Here is a 21389-nt window from a genome sequence, read left to right as displayed (position 1 = left end):
AGAGGAAAAGATTTTTGAAAGAAATAACATTAAAAATAGCACAAATCGTTACAAAAAGGGCAATAACTTCAATATGGCTTAACGGATTAAAACCAAAAGTTGACCACAGATAGATCTCAACATGCTGAATACGTTTACCACGTCAGAATTTAGCTAAACCTAACGCTTTAGGAGATATATGTGAAATACTACTGTCTGACCCCTTTGTTCTATTTTTTTAGTAACGGCGGCCATATTTTTCGACGAATCACAAATCCCCACATCAGTTCTATGCAGGATACCCCAAGGAATATTCATACCATAGTTTGGTTCTAATTAGTCAAGTAGTTTCAAAGGAGAGGAGTTTTGTATAATTGTTAACGACGGCGAAGGCGAAGGTGAGCTAAAAATATGAAATCTAAAATGTCGATATCTCAACACCATCACACAGTCAAGCAAGAGAAATGAAAGTGAAAAGATCAATAATATTTAAGTCAAGTACTACAGCTTGACGTGAAAAGATCGTGAAACACTAATTAGGAGATTTTCAGTTCACTTTTGTCACTTTTCAACAACTACATAAAACTGTAACTTTTACAAAGAAAGCGAGGATATCTATCAAAATGATCACTATTTGCAAAGTATGTGAAGTAATGTTTCATTGAAACAACAGAAAATTCAAAATTCAAAAATCCAATGCATTTTATAATGGAAGTGAATACATTTGGTTAAGATTTCTACAATTTTCCTCAATTTTGCATGGCCCTTTAAGATTATCCATCTATTTCTTATTGATGAATAACACTTAAGATGTTGTACCTAAATCAGTTTTTGGTTTAATTTTATAAACTATATAAACATGATCGAATTATACATACGTGAAGAAAGCGGTTAAGATTTTTTTTATCGTGAACCATTTATTTGATATAGTGCAAATACAAAAGATACATTGGCTTATGTTCAATTTATTTAAAACATATTTAATTTTCAATACAAAAGCATAATCAGTAAAAAGATATAAAGCTCCTTTGCAACGTATTATTACATACATGTACACATAATATTTCACATAATTATTTTCATGATACGAAAGGCTAACATATCGTTTTTGTTCAGTGTATACATCTTCTTATAATTATTAGTATCATTTCATTCTCCGCGGATCTCAGAAACGGTCGGATAGAATGAAATCAAATTGGCCCTAAAATCGGGAATTTTCTGCCATTGTGCAATGTCATATTAAAAAAATTACCATGGCCGCCAATTAAAGACACAAAAATATGAATGTAGTGAAAAACCGATAAGACTTAATACTTGGTTTAAAAAAAAGATCACCAAAAGGGCTTTTGATCGGCAATATAAACAATTAAAAAATAGGTCGACATTCTTAGATAACCACCCATCGACATCTTTTATGAGCAATGAACCAAAAAAAAATCAAAGCATGGATCTGTAGGAACTAATTTTCGAAGTTCCCGTGACAACAAATCAGTATGTCAGGATGACACCTCCTGGCAGCAACAAAACTTTGTAAGAATTCCATTCATTTTTATATTCATTTACAAAATGTAATTAGTTGTTGTAGAAAGGTAAAACGTGTGTTTTTGGTACGGCGAAAATGTTTCGAAATTTGTTATTTCATATTTACGATCTACAATTTTCTTCGCCTTCCCCTTCACGACCATAAAAGTGTCTGTGTGTTATTTCGTCTGCATTTAAAAAGAAATGCGCGACACAGAGGTGCCACGTGCCTTCAGCGAATATGTTGAAAGTGTATGGTTTTGTACCTTGGCTATTATTAGGAAATATAGTGTATATAACATCTTTTTTTTTGCGATAACGTAACTAACACTAAAATATGACAGATCTTCCGTGTGACCCATCGATAAGCTGTTATTGACGATCCTTAACATCCTTCATTCAAGATCAAGTTGCAATACTTGACTTATATTATCGATCTGTTCATTTCTCTCGCTTGACAGTGTGACGGGGGTGTATCTAAAACCTTTAAGTGTACATAATAAAACCAATCATCTCAACGTTTCAAGTCTGTGAAGTTTTTACTGATGGAAGATGACATAAGCTATTCGTTCAAAGACAGAGCAACATGTTGGTTTTACTCATAAACATACTTGTTATCATGTACATCGATGGGTTTTTGTTAGAGAATCACCAAAACAACGGAAATCAGACATCAATTGATGGACAATATTTGACAGTGTCCTCATTTCTGGAAGAAAAGGACATGCTCAAACAGGAAGCAGAGCAAATAAAAGGAGAAGCCTCACGATTCCGACATGATGTGAACCAGAAATTATCAATCCTTTCATCTCAGCTTAAGGAGAAGTTTGACGAACTAGATAAACGTGAGGCTTTTAATACCAAACCAAATGAAACAACGAGCACGCTTTCTGAGTTGGAAAAGAACTATTCGTCTTTAGAACGAAAATTTCACACACTGCAAAAAAACCATGACGAATTGAAACAGAACTATACTTTGCTATTCAACACTGTGCAGAGAAACAATTTAACAACCGAGAGCAAAATTTCGGATCTTAAGCAGCTCGGATCAATTAAACCATTACAAGAAGTTGCTAATCTGAAGCAGACAGTTATATCTTTACAGACACAAACACATGTTTTGGCCTTAAAAGAACAGTCAAGGGCCCAGGATTTTATGGCTTTGTATAACATGACAATACAACTACAGCAACAATTAAATGAAAACTCAGAGCAGGGTAAGTTTAATGTATCACTTAAAATTGACATTTTTTTCCCTGGAATTCAAATCAAATAAAAATCGTCTACTAATATCTAAATGTTTAACGACAGCATTTCTGAGTGTTACTAAACACTTAACTGAATATGATCACTCCATCAAAATGTATCGAACACGTTTTAAATTGTAGTCGTTAGAACACAGTGCAAAAGTAAGACTAAAGGATATCACAAAATTTTTTTAAGCTCATGTAGTGTTGAGAATGCAGTTTCTTCTTTGTCATTGCTCTCTAAATCTACTTGCCATTCTCGAAACGTATGATTTTGCTAGGTTGCTAATTTTCGCTGATTCTGGCAAATGAACGTATTCGCGGGTATCAATTTGGCAGTTAAAGACAATGATTTGTGTTACGGTGTTAGAAATAAATTTCGCGGTTACTATTTTTCGCGCTTTTCAGTCCACCGCGAAAATTTATACATTTACAGTATTCGTTACCATGAAAACACACACACAGAAAAAGAATTTCGATTAAGACAAAATATTGTGTCACCAATTCGGAATATCTTAAAGGCGCCCTTTTTGGTTAGCTCGTTTAGTTTTCTGAGGTACCAGTCTCGTTAAAGCATATTACTAAAGAAATCTTTACTTTCTTGTCTTTTTTTTAATAATTCGTTGTGGTTTTTTTTTTTATCTTGGGTAGAATTAGTACCGTGTTTGATAAGACCAGTCATACCTTTCTCCGACGATGACGACTTAAAAAAACTGTATGATTTATCACCACTGAATATACACCTTTAAAAAAGAAAATAGAAATTCAAGAACAAGGGACACGAAGAAAATCAGCAAACAAAACATAGTAATAAAACACGTAATCCAAACACAAGTAGCTAGGAAGTTTTATTCGAATCTGAATCATCTGTATGTAATGGCTTAATTTTAGGAATATATCGTCTTTAAGAATTTCCAAATATACATATTGTTTACATTTTTCTTTTTATAGTAGTTCTAATCGCTTATTTTACCCATTATGGAATCATGCCGAAAGGTAACGGAGTGATATTTAACGATGTCAGACAGCAAATTGGTATTACGAATACGACCAACTTCAGAAATAGCGGAAAGTTTACTTGCGAGAAAAATGGTATATATTTAATATCTGCTTCAATTATGTCATATACAAGTGACGCAGAGATGTTTATTTATCGGAACAATGAACGAATAGCGCACGCTGAACTAGGAGACCATCCTAGTCATAATTGGTGGCATAGCGGAACTGCCGTTGTTGCTCAACGCCTTGGAGTAAGCGATACCATTTGGGTTGCGATTGATGTAAATTTAGCCGCATATGGAGGGAAATCATGTTATTTGTCAATCGTGAAAGTACAATAAAATGTCGAAAATAGGTTAACTGATAAAATTTAAATCAGTGATACTTTTGTAAAGTTGTAAAACTCCGTTTCTGTTTTCTAGACAACTTGCAATAAGTCAGTTAACTACACGAAGAATTAAGCTAGCCTTAAAAGTGAGAAATCAAACCATAAAAATATTAAACGTATCATTAAGTGTCAACCACTTTTTTCAGTCCAATTTTGCGCAACAGATATATCTCACAATAATTCAGAGTTCTTTTCAGTTATTTATGCATACGAAAGTACCATTTAGATTAACATTGCTACTTTCGATATGCTTTACAAACATATCAAGGAGTAATCTTTCATCAGCAGTATTAGAACCACATACGTAGGAGGATCGTATTCCAAAAATTACAAAAAGTAATAAAAAAATCAAAATAGGCAGCCAAATCCAGCCGCTGAGAAGTTTATCTAAGGGAAAAAACACGGATAGAAGCATCAGAGTTGTGGCACTTTCTAGTTTGATTATTGATAATGGTTGGTCAGATGTGTTTTCTTTTTATCTTTTCTTTTAAGTAGCCTCGTTATTGTAAGTATGCCAGGTTATGCATCAAACCCAAACTTTTTATGTTCAGTAAAGATTTTTTCTCGTCCGGTCACTTATTCCTCTCATTGTAAAATAAACTTTAATAATCATTTTGCGTCGTATTCAAATCCAATTTAAAAATCGAAAAACAGTCGAATGCAACTGAACAAAATATATCAAAACTGACCAAGAAAATTCTAAAATAAAAACAAAATCTACCATATAAAGGTCATCATGTGTTATCTAACAAATTTAATTTGTATTAGAGAGTAATCAAGGGAATAAAGATTCGAACGAAAATCAAGACCAGACAGAGAAAACTGACAATGAAGAGCAAAAAATGACCAAAATAATATGTACAAAGAAACAAAAGTAACTAAAGACTTGGTTTATGGACCAGATGCACCGGTAGGGTAAGCGTTATGTTTTTTTTCTAGAAACACCCGCTGAGTTGCTCATATAAACTCAAGTCCGGGGTAAACGAAAGGGGAAAGGAAAACTATATATGTCTTCAAACAATTAAAAAAGGTAGAACAGATTACATATGATTTACTTTTCGGAAGAAAGTAGCACTTTGAGTTAACATTACATTTCGTTAACAGGTCTAAGATGAAACGTCATTATTAAACGACAAAGTGCTTTGATTAACATATGTACGGTAATATAAGCAATTGCATGCTAAGCAAAGAATGTAAAATATTTCGCCCTTAGTATGCACTACCCAACAGGTGAGAAATAAAAGCAGTAAGAGACTCGTTTAAAAGTTATACAGATAGATTTATGTCACCTAAAATATTTTCCCTACCTTAAAAGGTTTAAACCTACCTGAACATTAAATGTGCAGTGTCTTGTAAGAGATAAAATTAAGCAAACATCTTAATCGACAATCCAACTACTTATATTAAAATCATGCCTAAACTCGCAGGTCGTCATATTGTTATTTTTCTGCTTGCTTGAATTGAACTGGCAAATGAATAGTCAGTTGTTGGAAATATAGAAGGCATTATGATTTCATGGACGAAAAGCATATCGAAACAATACAGTTTTTACTAATGTGAACAAAACTATTGCGTTGTTGACATCACAACTTAAATCAAAACTACACAGTTTTTTTTAGATCACCTAGTAGCTTGTGCAAAACTTAACAAAATGAAGACAGAATTATCAACTGTGGAACTGATATAGTATTCCCTAGAACAACATTTCAATGATTTACAAAAAGCAATTGCCAAATAAAACAGAATAATACACGGCAGCAATCTTTTTCCAGCTACTATTCGAATAACAGGTTAAGAGCTGTGTAACACAATTTCCAATCCAAGTAAGCATAGTCTGAAAGATATTCACCTCCGGTGTTGTCTGAAACATAAAATGCATTAAGATTTCATGTATTTAGGTGCATTTACCCTTTAAAAGTTTTCACCTTGTACTGGCTTATCTGTACTCAAGTTTTCGAGGTGTAGACACGACCATATTTTTCATTTGATATTTTTTAATTCGCTTAAAGATGATCTCAATATTGAAGTAATATTATAAATGTTCAGTCTTATGAATATACGGTAAAATTGTATTGGAGCGTGTGTCTTGATTGCTAATTACTTCGGGTATTGGTATCAGTTGATTGTTTAATACATTCTATACCCCATCATGCATAAATATTACAATGTAAAAAGAAATATTAAATCGTTCAAAACACAATTAGGCTCTAGCTTGAAAAGTATGTGTCCAGTCATGGGTTCAGATGAGACCACAATACTCTGTGAGAAAACACAGAAGTACACTAATTTATATTTGCTAACGTACGTAGGGATATGATTCACCCCTTCATCTTGCCTCATTCCGTCTTTATCGTGACGCCTGTTTAATGTAAAATATTTTTGAACATTAACAATATCAGCACAAAATGAATAAATCACAATTGGATATCAGTCTCTTCAATACTGCTGAATATGAGAACAATAAAGTTCCATGGGTGCTTAACTGGAAAAGTTTTCTTATAGCTTGAAAGATGTAGAGTCCATTTACCTTATTTATATATTAATATACAAGTACTATTTGAAAATGAAAGAGTTGCACGAACCAATGATCGTCCCGTTTATTAAAAGGAGAATTTGACTGTTTTATTGTATGTTCAGTAAAATCACAGTCCTTTTTAGTGTATTATTCTTCTTCATGAGCTGTCCCGATCTCATCAGCTCACTGCAAGACTCAAGCTTATACATGGACTAATGTGTATCCAAAAATAATTCAAGATATTAGATTATCACCTTGCGTTTCTGAATAATAATGAACAACAGCAGCAAATGTTATAGCAAGGAAAACCATACAAAAGTAGGCAAGAGGAGATTTAAAAAAAGGGGACAGGGTGGGTCAAATTAGTTACACGTGTGCTCACTGATCAAAGTTGGGCGCTCAGTTGAAAACCGCTTAAATTGCAACTTAAAGTCAAAAGTCACATAAATTCGACTCTACAAGTTATTACTCAACTAAAACGTCTTAAATTTGGTATCATTCGATATATAATTTAATTTCCGATATAAATAAAACACGAAAAATTAATTTTCAAGAAGGGATTTTCAAAACATGTTAAAAATATTATCCCTACCACTAGAAAACTGGTCTCAGTATCAAATAGAATTCTCATTCACAGCATACCGACACTGTAAAACTTATATTTTGGACATTCATAATAAAGATAATGTTGTACCCAACATGTCTGATCAATTCAGGCTCTTAGAATTTCCTTTTGGGGTTACAATTACTATAAAATCGGAAAAAGAGTAATTTTCAGAATTTCAGAATTTTCTTCTATATCACCCGTTATTTTCCTTTCTTCAGAATACTGCAGTTTATTCAAGCTTTTGTGTTATACGGTACATTAATATAGTTTCCGTCCTCAAAATGAACCCAAGTAATAAATATTTGATAAATATTTGAAAAATTGCAACCCGTACCCATGAAACAAATACCTCATGAATCCAAATGTGAATTGTTGATATATAAACGAAGTATAATATACATGTAGGGTACTATTGTTTTGATTATCGATGTATCTTACATATCTTCTCATTTCAGGCGCGTATTTTTCAGTTTCAATGTGACAATAATAAGTTTTTCATAAAAAGGGGACTTTTCGGACATTCATTTTATCCTCCATTTCATCTATAGTTGGCATTTTTTTTTCAAATACGGTACTTCAAATAAGCTTTTGTATATTAAAATACAACTAAATAGTGTGTCTTAGCTTTGTAATAAGCCAGAGTAGTAAATATTTGAACTTTACAAAGTCCAGTTAGGTGAAACATTTACACCCCATTCATGAAAAGAATACCTACACATGAACCAAAATGTTAATTTTTAGGATAAAATCGATATAAAACGACATGTTAAATACTATTGTTTTAGTTAATAAAAACTAAGGGTTTCAAATAGACCCATAAAATTATACCTTTTACTTTAATTAGCTGCATTGGAAAGCTATTTACATCAATTTTAGACATTAGAGTTAATATTCTTGCCAATGAAATTTCTCTTACATCGGAGAACCAATCTGGTTTTCGTAAAGGATATTCAATTGTAGATAATGTTTTTGTACTACATGCACTTATTGAACTATATTTTACTTTTGGTAAAAAGCTTTTCTGCACATTTATTAATTTTTGAAAGGCTTTTGACACAGTTTCTAGATCTTGTCTTTGGCAATAGTTAAAGTTGAATAACATAAAGGGAAAATGTTTTAATATCATATTAAATATGTACAAAGGTATAAAATCTTGTGTAAAATATACTAGAGTAACTTCTGATTTTTTTCCATGTAACATTGACCTTAGACAATGAGAGAACTTATCACCCTTTCCTTTCATATTATTTTTGAATGACTTAGAGGGATATTTTAGAAATTTAGAGTTTCGCTTGATGTGTTGAAACAGAAATTTTCTGACGAATTAAATATATATTTTGAATTGTTTGCCATTTTATATACAGATGATACTGCTATTTTATCCGAATCAAAAAATGGTATGCATCAGTCATATATTCCAGTCATATTATAATCTATGGAAATTAGATGTCAATGTAAAGAAAACCAATGTGATGGTGTGTAGTAAAAGGAAATCCAAAGATAACTATGAATTTACACTTCAAGGTGCTAAATTAGATATTGTTGAATCTTTTTTCATATTTAGGTGTTATTTTCAAATACTACAAAGACTACTACGCCAAATTTCATGATGTATGGGTAACTAGGAATTCGTGTGAAGCAGTGGATGATTTCTTTCTGGTGTAAGTTGATGAATAGTTCAAAGCTTGGTAATTCTTTATATCAGTTAATGTTGAAACTAAAAAAACCAACACATGCGTCATCTTAAATGGATAGTTTACATTGCAACAGTTTTTAATCAGACTGGTTTTGGACATATTTTTATTAACCAGTCAGATTTTGTTAAGACTATTTTATCAAGAATTTTAAAGGAACAATTCATCACACAATGGTACAGGGAGATTTCAAATTCTTCTCGAGGTATATTTTATGGACCATTAAAAGCAGAATCTGTATGGGAAAAATATTTATTAAAATTACAAGAAAATCATAGAGTTTGGATAACCAAACTAAGGTTATCAGACTTACATATCCCATAGAAAAGAGTAGATGGAAAAATGTTATTAAGCAAAGAGAAAATGTCACTTATGTAATACTAGTGATGTCGGTGATGAGTTTCATTACTTATTTATATGCAAATATCACCCTTTAGTTCCTCAAAGAGATAAAATTATTCCTAGTTACAATCTTAAACATCCAAACACATCGAAAATGATAGGATTACTCTCTATATGTAATGTTGAGGTGCATAAACGATTGTCTTTGTTTATTATTCTAGATTTTTTTGTTATTTATTGTTTTCATGTTTTGTGATGATGGATGTGCTTCCTTTATGTTTAATAATGTTATGAAGTTATATTTCGTATTGTTTAAATATATCTTTTTAATTCATATATAGTATATTAGGTATAAAATATGTTTCAATTTGTTTTGCTCATATTACATGTATTCCATGTTTGAGTTAACTAAAAAAATAAAATCTTGAAATCTTGTTATCGATGTATTCAACATATCACATCTTCTCATTTCGGGCGAGTTATTTTCAGTTTCAAGCTTTTAATAATGAGTTATTCATAAAAAGTGGAACTTTTGGATTTCCATATTTTCTTCATTTCACCTGTAATGGGCAATGTTTTTCAAGTACTCTACTTCAAACAAGCTTTTGTATATTCAAATACATTTATGTAGCATCTTACCTTTCTAATGAGCCAAAGCAATGCACTATTAAACGTATTCCAGGGCATTTGGGCGAAAGAATGGTACCCGTACCCACTAAATTATGCCCCAATGTGAAAGAAAATGAACGTTTATAGCATTCACGAACTGTACAAAATGTCTGTCTGCATTTATTATGGAGATCTACTTGTTTAAAATATCATAGTTTTAACATGATTTCATTTTGTTTGCTATCATTATTTCTATACATATAAGGTTTCAAAGAACCAACTACGGTGAATGATTGGCATACATATATCCAACGTCATTTAAAACATGATAATCTACCACATACAAATTCTGTGTTTTTCACGGAAATGTAGTGGGTATGGGGGTACCATTCTTTTGCCTATATGGCTTGGAATACGTTAAGGTATGCATTGCCTTGGCTCATTAGAAAGCTAGGTTAGATGCTACGTTAGACGTGCCTGAAATGAGCTGGAATGTTGAATACATCGATAATTAAAACAGTAGAAACAAACCTTTTTTACATCGATTATATGGTGCTAAAATAACATTTGGGTTCATGTTGTACTTTTTTCATGGGGAGGGGTGGCAATTTTTCACCTATTAGGACTTGGAAAAGTTAAAATATTTAATTTTTGGGCTCGTTAGAAATCTAAGACACAAGATAATTGTATTTAAATATACAAAAGCTTGTTTGAAGTACGGTATTCGAAAAAAAATGCCAGTTATAGGTGAAATTGAAGAAAATATGAAATTCCGAAAATTCCTCTTTTTCTGAAAAACTCATTACTGTCACATTGAAACTGAAAAATACGCGCCTTAAATGAAAAAAATGTGTTGAATACATCGATAATTAAAATAATAATATCCAACATGTCTATTGTACACCGTTTATATGCCAAAAAACTAACATTTTAGTTTATGTTGAGACATTTTTTTCATAGGTAGGGGTGGCATTTGTCCACCTAACTTGACTTGGAAAAGTTCAAATATTTATTACTTGGGCTCATTTTGAAGCTAAGACAATATATTAATGTACAGTATCTCACAAAAGCTTGTTTAAATTACGTTAATTAAAAAGAAAAGACAATATTGGATTTTATAGTAATTGTCACACCTAAAAGGAAAATCTAAGCGTCTGAATTGATCATATATGTTGGGTACATCATTATCTTTATTATGAATGCCTAAAATATGAGTTCTATAATGTCAGTATGCTTTGAATGAAAATTTTGTTTGATACTGAGACCAGTTTTCTAGGGTAAGGGTAATACCCTTTTTAATTCTTTCTTGAAAATTAGTTTTTCGTGGTTCATTATATATCGAATGATACCAAATTTGAGAAGTTTTAGTTGAGTAAAAATTTGAAGAGTTATATTTGTGTGACTCTTGACCGATAAATAGAAAATCCCATTTTTTTTTCGCATTTTTGGATAAATTCTGACTACGAAAATTGACAAAATTCATCAAAAGAGCAACAGAAGTATAAATTGTGATAATACTGAACAGAAAATACAAAATAAGTCATTTTTTAATGAAGCATTAATGCTCTAGGGGTTTTGACATTGAAAAATATGTCAATTTAAGCGATTTATCGGCGCGGTAGGGTACATTTTTTTATTTTACCGCAAAACCCTAAGTGTTGCCGCCAATGTCTTGGTACCATTGTAAAGCGTAGACACTGGGCTAAACGATAAATTTGTTCAGTTTGTTCACACATGCTATCCCAGGAAGGCATAGACGCTCACACATTTGAATCACAAAAATCATGGCTTTTTAACCCAGTGGGGTACAAATATAGGCGACAGATTAATTTTGTACTAGGAGGCATAAAGGTACCTAAAAATCACCATAAAGTTGATGAGGGGGGTGCACGGTGGATCCTCCCACCCCATGGACTACTAGTAAGTTCATTAAAAATAGAAGCATATGCTTTATATTATAGCGATGAATAAAAATATTGCAATTGGAATTTCTGGAAGCAATTTCATTGGACAAACATTGACATAACATACAAGTAATTCCCCTTTGTTTTAATCTAATCAAAGCACAGTTGTTACAAACCCTTTCTTGTTACTTTAAAAAAAAGTACCTTACCGCTTACCGTTTAGTGGAATGATAAGGACTACTTTCTTACGGGTTATGTTCCAGACAATGCCTGGGAGGATATCACGTGTATCACAGTATAGCTAAATAGTGGTTTGCCTCTAAACTCTTTTTTTTTTCTATTTTAAATAAATGCCATATTTGTATACCTAATACATATGAAAAAATGCATTATAAGTTTTTCATATGTATTGGAAACACCTGGAAAAATATATTTATCATATGTTTCCATACGTTTTGACCAACAAATTAATTCATGAATTACAATTAAAGAATATCATATGGTATAAATAGGATTTCAATAGGATTTCATATATGAAAAGGGTATGAGTTTTATGATTTTATATAACATATGATTTCATATATTTTTAAAAGCTCATTAACACATTATAAACCATATACTTGTCCTAAACATATGTTTCCATATTTAAAACATATAAAAACATATGTTGCAATCTTTTCTGTGTAGTATGCATTAAGAAATAAGTTTAATTAGTCAGTTTTGTAACACGTATTTGGTGTGAATTAAACTTTGACTCGGCCCTACAAAAAGTAAATGTTAACAAAACACAAAACAAACAACAAACCCCTACTGTCAAAGGATTTACATAGCCAACGCCAATGAAAATGTAAAAACATCGTGATAGTTTATCAATTCAGAGCACAAAAGCGTAAACTTGGCGACGTAGGTTACATTAAACAGATAATATATAAAGCTGTTTTATGCACGGTGTAAAATGTTGTTTTTACTATTGAATATTGTGATCGTCTTTAAAATCAATGGATTTCTGTTGGAAAACCATCAGAATACTGGAAATAATACTTTAATGAAAGGACAATACTTGACCGTGTCTTCATTTATGGAGGAAAGAGACAGATTAAAACAGGAGACAGACAATATTAAGGGAGAAGCCATACAATTTCACAACGATATGAACCAGAAATTCGATGTACTTACATCACAACTTCAGGAGAAGTTTAATAAACTGGAAAAACAAGAAGCATGTAGTTCAATACTGAATAAAACATCGAGCGAACTATCTGACTTGGTATGGAAATGTTCTTCCCTAGAGCGGAAGTTCAATGATTTGCAAAGAAGCTATGATATCTCGAGCTAAACCACACCTCTCTTATAAGTACCTTAAACGAAATGCTGAGAAACTTTTCAAAGACAGATAAAGATGTATCATTACTTAAGCAGCTAGGAACAATTAAACCGCTACAAAATATTATTAGCTTAAACCAGACAGTTAAGACTTTAAAAACACAAACAAATAGATTGACATTAAAGGAACAATCCAGGGCACAAGATTTCATGGCATTGTATAACATTACTACAAGACTACAACAAAAAGTAAATGCTAATTCAGAGCAGGGTGAGTTTTACATTCTATGGGTATGCTTGACATTTGTAGACATTAATTATATTAATAGTGTACATTCATGCTGAAAAAAAAACAATTTTCAAAAAGTATAATTTCCATACTTTGTTTTCGAACAAAATTGGGTAACATATAAATTCACATTGTTCGTCTGTCAAACTACCCTTGACTTTGGACACCATGGTATTTAGGTCCTGAATTTCCATGGTCCCTTTTTACAAACAAAAATTGCTACAAATTTAAATTTTCCGTTAAAAACAAATTAATACATACAATTTAATACAATTAAACATTCATTGCCAAAAAAAATACCATTTAGTCTACGCAATATAAAAACCAAACAACTATATAAACAGACTGCAAAAACAAAAGAACATATCAAATAAGTTTAATCTAACTTATACAACTTTCAAGATGGTCTAAGGTAATCTAAAATATATTTCTTATCTCCACAAAAATAAGCCAAAATGTTATCTCCGATATGTTGAAACGTGTGTTTGCATATGGATATTTGATCTCGTAAGGTAGATGTCAAAATACAAATAGCTGAGTTATTTATGACCAATATCTCTTTGTTCCTTAGAAAACAGATGTCAAACATTTAATCACAGTCAAAATTCAGATCAGTGTTAAGCTTGCTTAAAGGTTATAGCAAACTTTTCCTAAAGAGATCATGGCTTGATCTCTGAGAGTCGTATATTGCGCTTCGCTGTGTAAAATATTTTTTTTACTCCGATGGTACACCTAGATACAAATATATAGCTCTTGGTAGAGATTCCTCATACTTTGTAAAACATAATTCCAAATCATCTTCCAAATATACAGAGGAAGATCTTAAAAAATGCTGGAATTTTTAATCGACAACATATTTGTCCAGTGTGGTGAACGTGTTTTTCAACAAACGGTCGGCATTCCAATGGGAACAAATTGTGCTTCTTTACTTGCTGACCCTTTCCTTCACTCTTATGAGGCTGACCTTATAGCTGATTTGATACGAAAGAAAGAATATATTTTGGCTAGATCCTTTAATCTCAGTTTCCGCTATATAGAAATCCTAATTTCGGGGATTAGATACAGCGCATCTACCCCACAGAACTTGAGGTAAAGGATACTACAAACTCTGTGATGTCAGCCTCATATCTTGACCTACACTTAGAAATCGATGGTAAAGGAAAACTATTGACCAAACTTTAGGACAAACCTGATGACTTTTCATTCAGAATTGTCAACTTTCCTTTCATCTGTGGCAATATCCCTTCAGCACCTGCGTATGGGGTGTTCATATCACAACTCATACGTTATACCAGAGCTTGCAGAAACTACGCAGACTTTTTGTATCGCGCTAGAACTCTAACAAATAGTCTTCTAGAACAGGGTTATGTTGCTACAAGATTGAAGTCATCACTACAGAAGTTTGATGGTCGTCATCATGAACTCGTGGATCGTTATGGTATATCCATCTGCACCATGAAAACTTATTTATTCAACGGGTCATAGTTTTCCTTTCCTCGTTTGTCTACCCCGGACTTGACTTTTTATGAGCAACTCTGCTGGTGTTTCTGGAAACGCAGTGGACGCTTACCCTACCGGTGCACCAGGTCCATGCTCCCAGTTTTTAGTGGAGTCCAAGTTGCTCATTTGCTTTTGTTATTTTGTATGTATGATTTTAGTAACTTTATGTTCTTTGTTGTGTATGTCTGTTTTCCATGTCTGGTCTATGTCCCTGGATTACATTCTTTTAATTACCGCTATAACCTTGGTTCCCTGGATTACTCTTTTACGTTTGAAATAGGTTACTAAAGAATTGTTAAAATCGTAGCATTTATATATTTCTCATATACCCCGATATATTATTCACATTTAATAAACTTTTTACTGATTTGTATTTATGTATTTGTTTCTCTCCAGTGGCTCTGACTGCTTATTACACCAGAAAGAGAACAACAGGTTTGTCTGAATACCACATAATTAAGTTTGACTTAGTTACATTAAATATTGGGATAAAAGATATTGAAGCATTCAAAAATACCGGAAAGTTTATCTGTGAGAGTGCTGGTATCTACCTTATCTCGGCTTCTTATACAGTAGCAACACCTGATGCTGATTACTACATTCAGCACAACGATCAACTGGTTTCCCAAGGAGTAATCGGTAGTTCGGGGCTATGGCTTACCGGTTCAGCGGCCGTCACATTAAATCTGCTAGTCAACGACAGTGTCTGGTTTAGACTTGACGACGGCAAAGGTGTTTGGGGAGGACGTTCGTGCTATATCTCTATAGTTAAAGTGAAATGATTCCCAGTTGTATTAGTTCATGATTGACTTTATTAGTTTAGAAGGTAGACTTAGGGTTAGGAACATAACTCTGGAAATCAGTGATATGTTTGTAGCATATTCACTTCACCAAAGCCTCTCAAGCTCTCGTTTGAAGTAGAATAAAATTAATACAAGTTAATTAGATGCTTACATAAGATTTATGTAAAATGCTGAATACAAATTCCAATGGTTTCCCTTACCCTAGGTCTACCTCCTTAGATTGCTAGCTAACTCGAGTGTTCAAATGCCATTGAATGAATGTCAAAAAATTTGTGTGGTAAAAATGCTTAATGATTGAATTTATGACGCATCTAATTTAAACTTTTAGACAAATAAATACATTCTCAAGAGAAGTGTTTACAAAATACTAGTAACTATGGGGATGAAATAGTGCTTACATTTTTTTTCATTTTTAAACTATAATTGTATCTTAAGCACCAAAACCATGACTTTTAATTGTATAGTTCATTGCCTTTTTACTCCATTTTTTGTCGAAGATGTGTATTGTTCTTTTCTATATAATTCCAAAAGTATTTTTTACAAGATGTTACTTTTTCACACTTACTTTGACTATATTAAATGTTAATCGAGTGGTTTATTAACATTTTAAAGTTTTCATTGAAGGAAGTTTCTACTACTAAAAAAAAACATTTCTGGATACAAATGCATTTAAAAGTTTTCACAAATAATCCGTCTCAATCATTCCAACAAGGTAAGTATGAATGTTTTAAGTAAATAATGTCTGCTTTTCTAAATAGTAAAGCAACGTTGGTATATTAACTTGACAATCGCAGGAATTATCTTTCGTCGTTTTCAACATTACATTCTGGTCATGTAACATTTACTTTTTTAAGATTTTGTTTTGAGTATTTTAACCCAAACTCTATGTTTACATAAACACTAGTACGATGATTTCAAAATATACTTGATAAAATTATAACAATAAATTTGACCTATTAGCTCCAGAGAACAACAATTGTATGCGTTTAATTATTTTCCGTCCGGTCAAGAATAGCTGTTTGTGCCACCGGATCAGGGAATTTGTTGTGAAAACAATGGACAAATGGAAGAAAAGACATATTTATAAAAAAAAATGCGATGAGAATAAGAAAACATGACAGGAAAATCAAGAAAACCAGAATTTGAACGGGACGAATATATTCCAGGTCATACCGACTAGTCCAGGAAACTTGACACAAACAACAAAGAACACGAAAAAAAAATCAATAAAAAATTAATTTAAAAGAGGATATTGAATTCAAAATAAGTTGCAATAGTGTATCCCTTAGATGCTTAATCATTTTGTAAGTGAATAGGTGCTTTGTCTCACGAGAAATAGGTTCGAGTTAAAAGAATAAATACACGCAGTGTAAATATGATTAAAAACGCAAATACAAGCACCGTGCCTCGTCAACAATATGATCCAGCACATATTTATCAGGTTCTTTTGTAAATTCTAAATTACTTAGATACTCAAACATTTGATAGATATCTTACAAAATACATATTTGAAGGTATGTTTTTTATTCATCGTTAATGGTATTAATGATATGGAGTTTATGTTCATGTAGTTTGCTTTGCAAGCTACTTGTGCATTTGTTTTCCTTTGAATGTAACACCTAACTTTAGAAATATGTTATTTAGAAAGGATGAATATTTATCAATATTTAACAGAAATGATCCATTGTATTTGATGTCAGGAATAAATGAATAGTCCAGAAATTGAAACCCGATCTATTTGCTACAATTCTTATTTCTTAGTTTCTTACAATATAGAAGTTGATTATTTTGTAAGATATTGGCTAAGAACCACAGAAACATGTCTAAATTTTCGAATGACATAACTAGATAAAAAGACGTCGTACGACCTCGACCTATGAAGAAAATTATGGTCCTTATCGTTGTTTTATCTAATGAAAAAATCTGCGTCGCTAGTCTTGGACACAAATGCTGCTGAAACAAGATGGAGACCCTGTCTTTCACAGATGAATTTTCCATCGTTCAAAAATCGGGATATGTTCTTTATTCCAATGTTCAACTTCACGTTATTGAACTTCACTTCATTCAATCTTCGTATGGTTTCGCTTGTAGTGTAGTATACAGTAAGGGTAACTATAAAATGAAAGAAAAAGAAATATCTGGAGTGGATAGGAAAGGAAGACGTAACATCAGGGTTATTAAGATAAAATGTATGTTTACAATAAACTGTAGACACTATGAAATACACAAATTAATGAATAAATCAGGTTAAATAAACAATATTCAGCAACGTTTGAACGTTAATCAAGCATCTGTGATTGATTTCACAAAAATAGTTGTGAAAGTAGAATATCTCATAATGATGACCTCACTGTGATATATTATATAATGACTTTATTACTCATAACCAATTGTACATTTATGAAATAAACCACTGGGCTTTACGTTAGTAACCAGTTTTTGATCTGGTCCTAATACCCAGTAACATCTAACTATTTTTTCATTAACTAGGTGCAATGAACTAAATCATCGTCATCTATTCATTGACGCATGCATGTGAATAGAATTACAAATAACGATAAGGTTCCCTCCTTTATAACGGACGGGTTGAAAAATTAAGGCTAACGTCTTTAAGGGTCTTACCTGATTCTGCATTGATATCCATCTTTTGTCGAAGATTTGTATTGTTCTTTTCATATGTTTGTACATTCTTATGCCAATTGTCAGGTTTAATGGGGCCACAAAGTCTTTCGCTCGAGCTTTCTGTTTTTAAGGTATACTTTCTGTTTTCAAGTTAACATTGTCATGTGTTAAAAGTAGACAATATCCTGTAGAGGTTTAATTGCTCCCAGATGTTTAATTTCTGAAAAATCAAGGCAAGCAAATGAGAAGCAAATTTTGGTTCCTCTCCAGCTGTTAATAGCTTTGTTGCAGAGCTTGAAACCTTTGTACTAGTGAGGAATATTTAGCTTTCAAATAGACATTTGAAACAAACGTTCCGTTCAACTTAGATAACATCCCGTCTATTTCATCGAATTTTCCGTTAATTTGTGACGTCATCAATGATAAGTTCTGATTATCTTCATTACTGAATTATGCAGTTTCGCCCATTATTTGCTTGTCTCAGCATTCCCCTTTTCTCTAAAAATGTAGACATCGTCAAATACTGCCCTTGCGATAAGGAACCATTTCCTACATTGAAAGTTTTTCTAATAAGAAACGGTTAGCCCCCAAGACATTAAATATTAACCAAAACAATAGTAACATGCAACACAACTTGTATTTTACAGCATATATACCATGGATTGTTCAACAATGAATTAAATGTATTCTTGCTATTTGTTTTAACGGTAATAAGGGTTATTCGATTACTTATACATGTAGTTGTCTCATATAAACCAGGTAATAGGTAAAACATTGGCAGAAAAAAACAATCACTTTGATAATATTGAAGAGATAATAACCTTGCATAATAACACCTACATGAACTGTCAAGTACTACCATACATCATGTACTAAGTAACAGTCATACGAGGAAGAATAACCCGGCCAGCGAAAGCTATATTTTTATATAGCCTAGCTGGCCGAGTGGTCTAGGGCGCTGGACCTAGTGCAGGCGGTGTTGCCACCGATGTCACAGCGGTACGAGTTCGAGTCCCGCGGAGGAAACGACCAAAAATTTGTTTCGCAAAATTGACAATTCTAGCATCGTAGGGGATTTTTCAGACCAAATATATATATGTGTGTGTGTGTATACATAATCAAATGCATACAGTGATAACAAGCAAGTACTTATATGCTTTGATTGGAAAATGCCCTCTAAACCTATTAAAAAGTAAATGTTAGAGAAAATTAAAATATTGGTGATAAAGAAAAATAAATTAATAAAACTAAACAGCAAAGATAACAACAAAAAATAATAACTATTACTTACCTTGGAATTTATGCAATGTTGCAGATGTTATGTAGTGTCACTTTTAAGCTTGTTCGTTTACTCATGTCGAATCGGTTGGTGAATACAATTGAATTGTTTGTAGTTTTTTTTAAATTTTTAAACGGTTAATTCTAAAATGTTTAACATTTTTAGCATAGTGCAATTGCCTGATTACTTTTGCTATTGTTCTTTATCATATATTGCTAATTATTAGTAAACGTAGTTTGGAAGTAGAATAAAATTGTAAAAAAAATATTTCTAGCGGTCTTATATTAAAATATTATCAACTGCTTTGGGGTTTTATTTCAAACTGTTCGTACCATTTATGTTTGCTGTCTGTTAAAGTTCGGAAACAGGAGAAAATCGTGAGCGTTTCTGATAAACGTAAAATTGGTTACGATTTAGCCTCTCTTTTAGATAAAATAAAAATAAAATATATTTCTGGCAGAAAAATAAGGATCATCATTATGTTTAAATTTCCGAAAGTTCGCGATCTTGTTGGCATGATTAACAATAGTTAATAACAGTAGTAATGGTAGCACATCTTTCAATCAATGTTAGATCTGGGTAAACAAAGATGATAATACAATCTTTCTGAAATACTTTTGGGCTATCAATATATGGACTTCTTGCGTGAATGAGATAGATAAAGATGTATCAACTATTTTCAATATTTTGTATTAAAGAAATAAAAATATGTAATACATCATGTTCCTGAATTAATTAAAATAAAAATCGGTCGCATTGAAAACATTTTTGGTAGTTGAAGGGAGACAAGAACCGAAAGACAGCTGCGACGGCCAATAACCTGTTACGAAAAAGAAAAGCAAAAATAGATAATAATAAAAAGATTATGTAAGTTAATATTATAAATCAGCAATGACATCCATATGGAAGAAACACTTAACACAATTTCAGCAGGTTCAATGTCTGATTTCGCACATGTCCTTCACTTTACACAGTTCATACATCACCATGCAAGTTTACAGTTCTCGGTAAACACGGGCTTAAAAAACTCGTTAACAATCTAAACTTACATAGAAATATATGTATTTTAAATTTCGTGTTTACATGACAAAACCAGCGGTATCTTTTCGGCAAGTCAACAATTGATATAATATAACTATGTTGCAACCCTTGCTAAAATCGCAGGTAAACATGCTTTGCGGTAGGATTCTGTTCGTCTGGCTTTGGACGAGTTCCACAGCATTCCTTTTGGATAGATCATTGCATGTTGGAAATAAATCAGATCAAGGACAATATCTAACAGTATTTAATTTCATTAATGGAAAGAACATGAAGCTGGATACCGAAAGAATTAACAAGATGCTGCTCAGTTTCGACGTGACGTTAACGAAAATATTGCGCTTTTGACCTCACAACTGCAAATGAAGTTCCACGACCTTGACCAAAGCATAATTGCTTGTGCACAACTTAACAAAATAAAGGCGGAATTATCTGCACTTAAATTGAAATATTTTTCACTCGAACAAAGTTTTCACAATTTAAAACTGAATTATGATCTTGTGAAACGGAATAATACAGTGCTTTGGAACTCATTGGCTTCGATGATAAATACAAGTTCAAAGTTTGAAAAAGAGATATCGTATCTTAAACAGCTAAGTACGATACAACCTTTAGATGAATTAAAGATTGTGAATAAAACCATTCAAACCCTGAAAACACAGACGAATGCTTTAGAAATAAAGGAACAGGCTTGAAGTCAGGACTTTCTGGCAGTGTTCAGCATGGCTAC

General features: G+C 32.2%; 2 protein-coding genes across 2 annotated transcripts; both read left to right on the top strand.

Annotated features, from left to right (window-relative positions):
• Nucleotides 1–1870: 1870 nt before the first annotated feature.
• Nucleotides 1871–4267, top strand: LOC148612792 (uncharacterized). The gene is made up of 2 exons (XM_088590553.1): nt 1871–2717; nt 3699–4267. Exons 1-2 carry the CDS (start codon nt 2087–2089, stop codon nt 4085–4087), a joined length of 1020 nt encoding a protein of 339 aa, XP_088446679.1. The 5' UTR covers nt 1871–2086; the 3' UTR covers nt 4088–4267.
• Nucleotides 4268–12694: 8427 nt separating this feature from the next.
• LOC148612791 (uncharacterized) lies at nt 12695–17427 on the top strand. Its single transcript, XM_088594528.1, has 2 exons — nt 12695–13399; nt 15314–17427. The coding sequence occupies exons 1-2, from the start codon at nt 13174–13176 to the stop codon at nt 15697–15699; spliced, it is 612 nt and encodes a 203-aa protein (XP_088450654.1). The 5' UTR covers nt 12695–13173; the 3' UTR covers nt 15700–17427.
• Nucleotides 17428–21389: the final 3962 nt, after the last annotated feature.

The sequence above is a fragment of the Perna viridis genome, chromosome 7 (genome assembly GCF_037379345.1).
Source record: "Perna viridis isolate PV_CMFRI_1.1 ecotype Kerala chromosome 7, ASM3737934v1, whole genome shotgun sequence".
Lineage (NCBI taxonomy): Eukaryota > Metazoa > Mollusca > Bivalvia > Mytilida > Mytilidae > Perna > Perna viridis.
Note: the sequence above shows the minus strand (reverse complement) of the source record. Positions and strands in the feature narration are given on the sequence as shown.

Bases quoted from the DNA above. Each gene is read 5' to 3' on its own strand.
- LOC148612792 (XM_088590553.1), top strand. From the start codon at position 2,087: ATGTTGGTTTTACTCATAAACATACTTGTTATCATGTACATCGATGGG. The intron at 2,718-3,698 runs GTAAGTTTAATG...TTCTTTTTATAG, and splicing joins AAATGAAAACTCAGAGCAGG to TAGTTCTAATCGCTTATTTT.
- LOC148612791 (XM_088594528.1), top strand. From the start codon at position 13,174: ATGCTGAGAAACTTTTCAAAGACAGATAAAGATGTATCATTACTTAAG. The intron at 13,400-15,313 runs GTGAGTTTTACA...GTTTCTCTCCAG, and splicing joins AAATGCTAATTCAGAGCAGG to TGGCTCTGACTGCTTATTAC.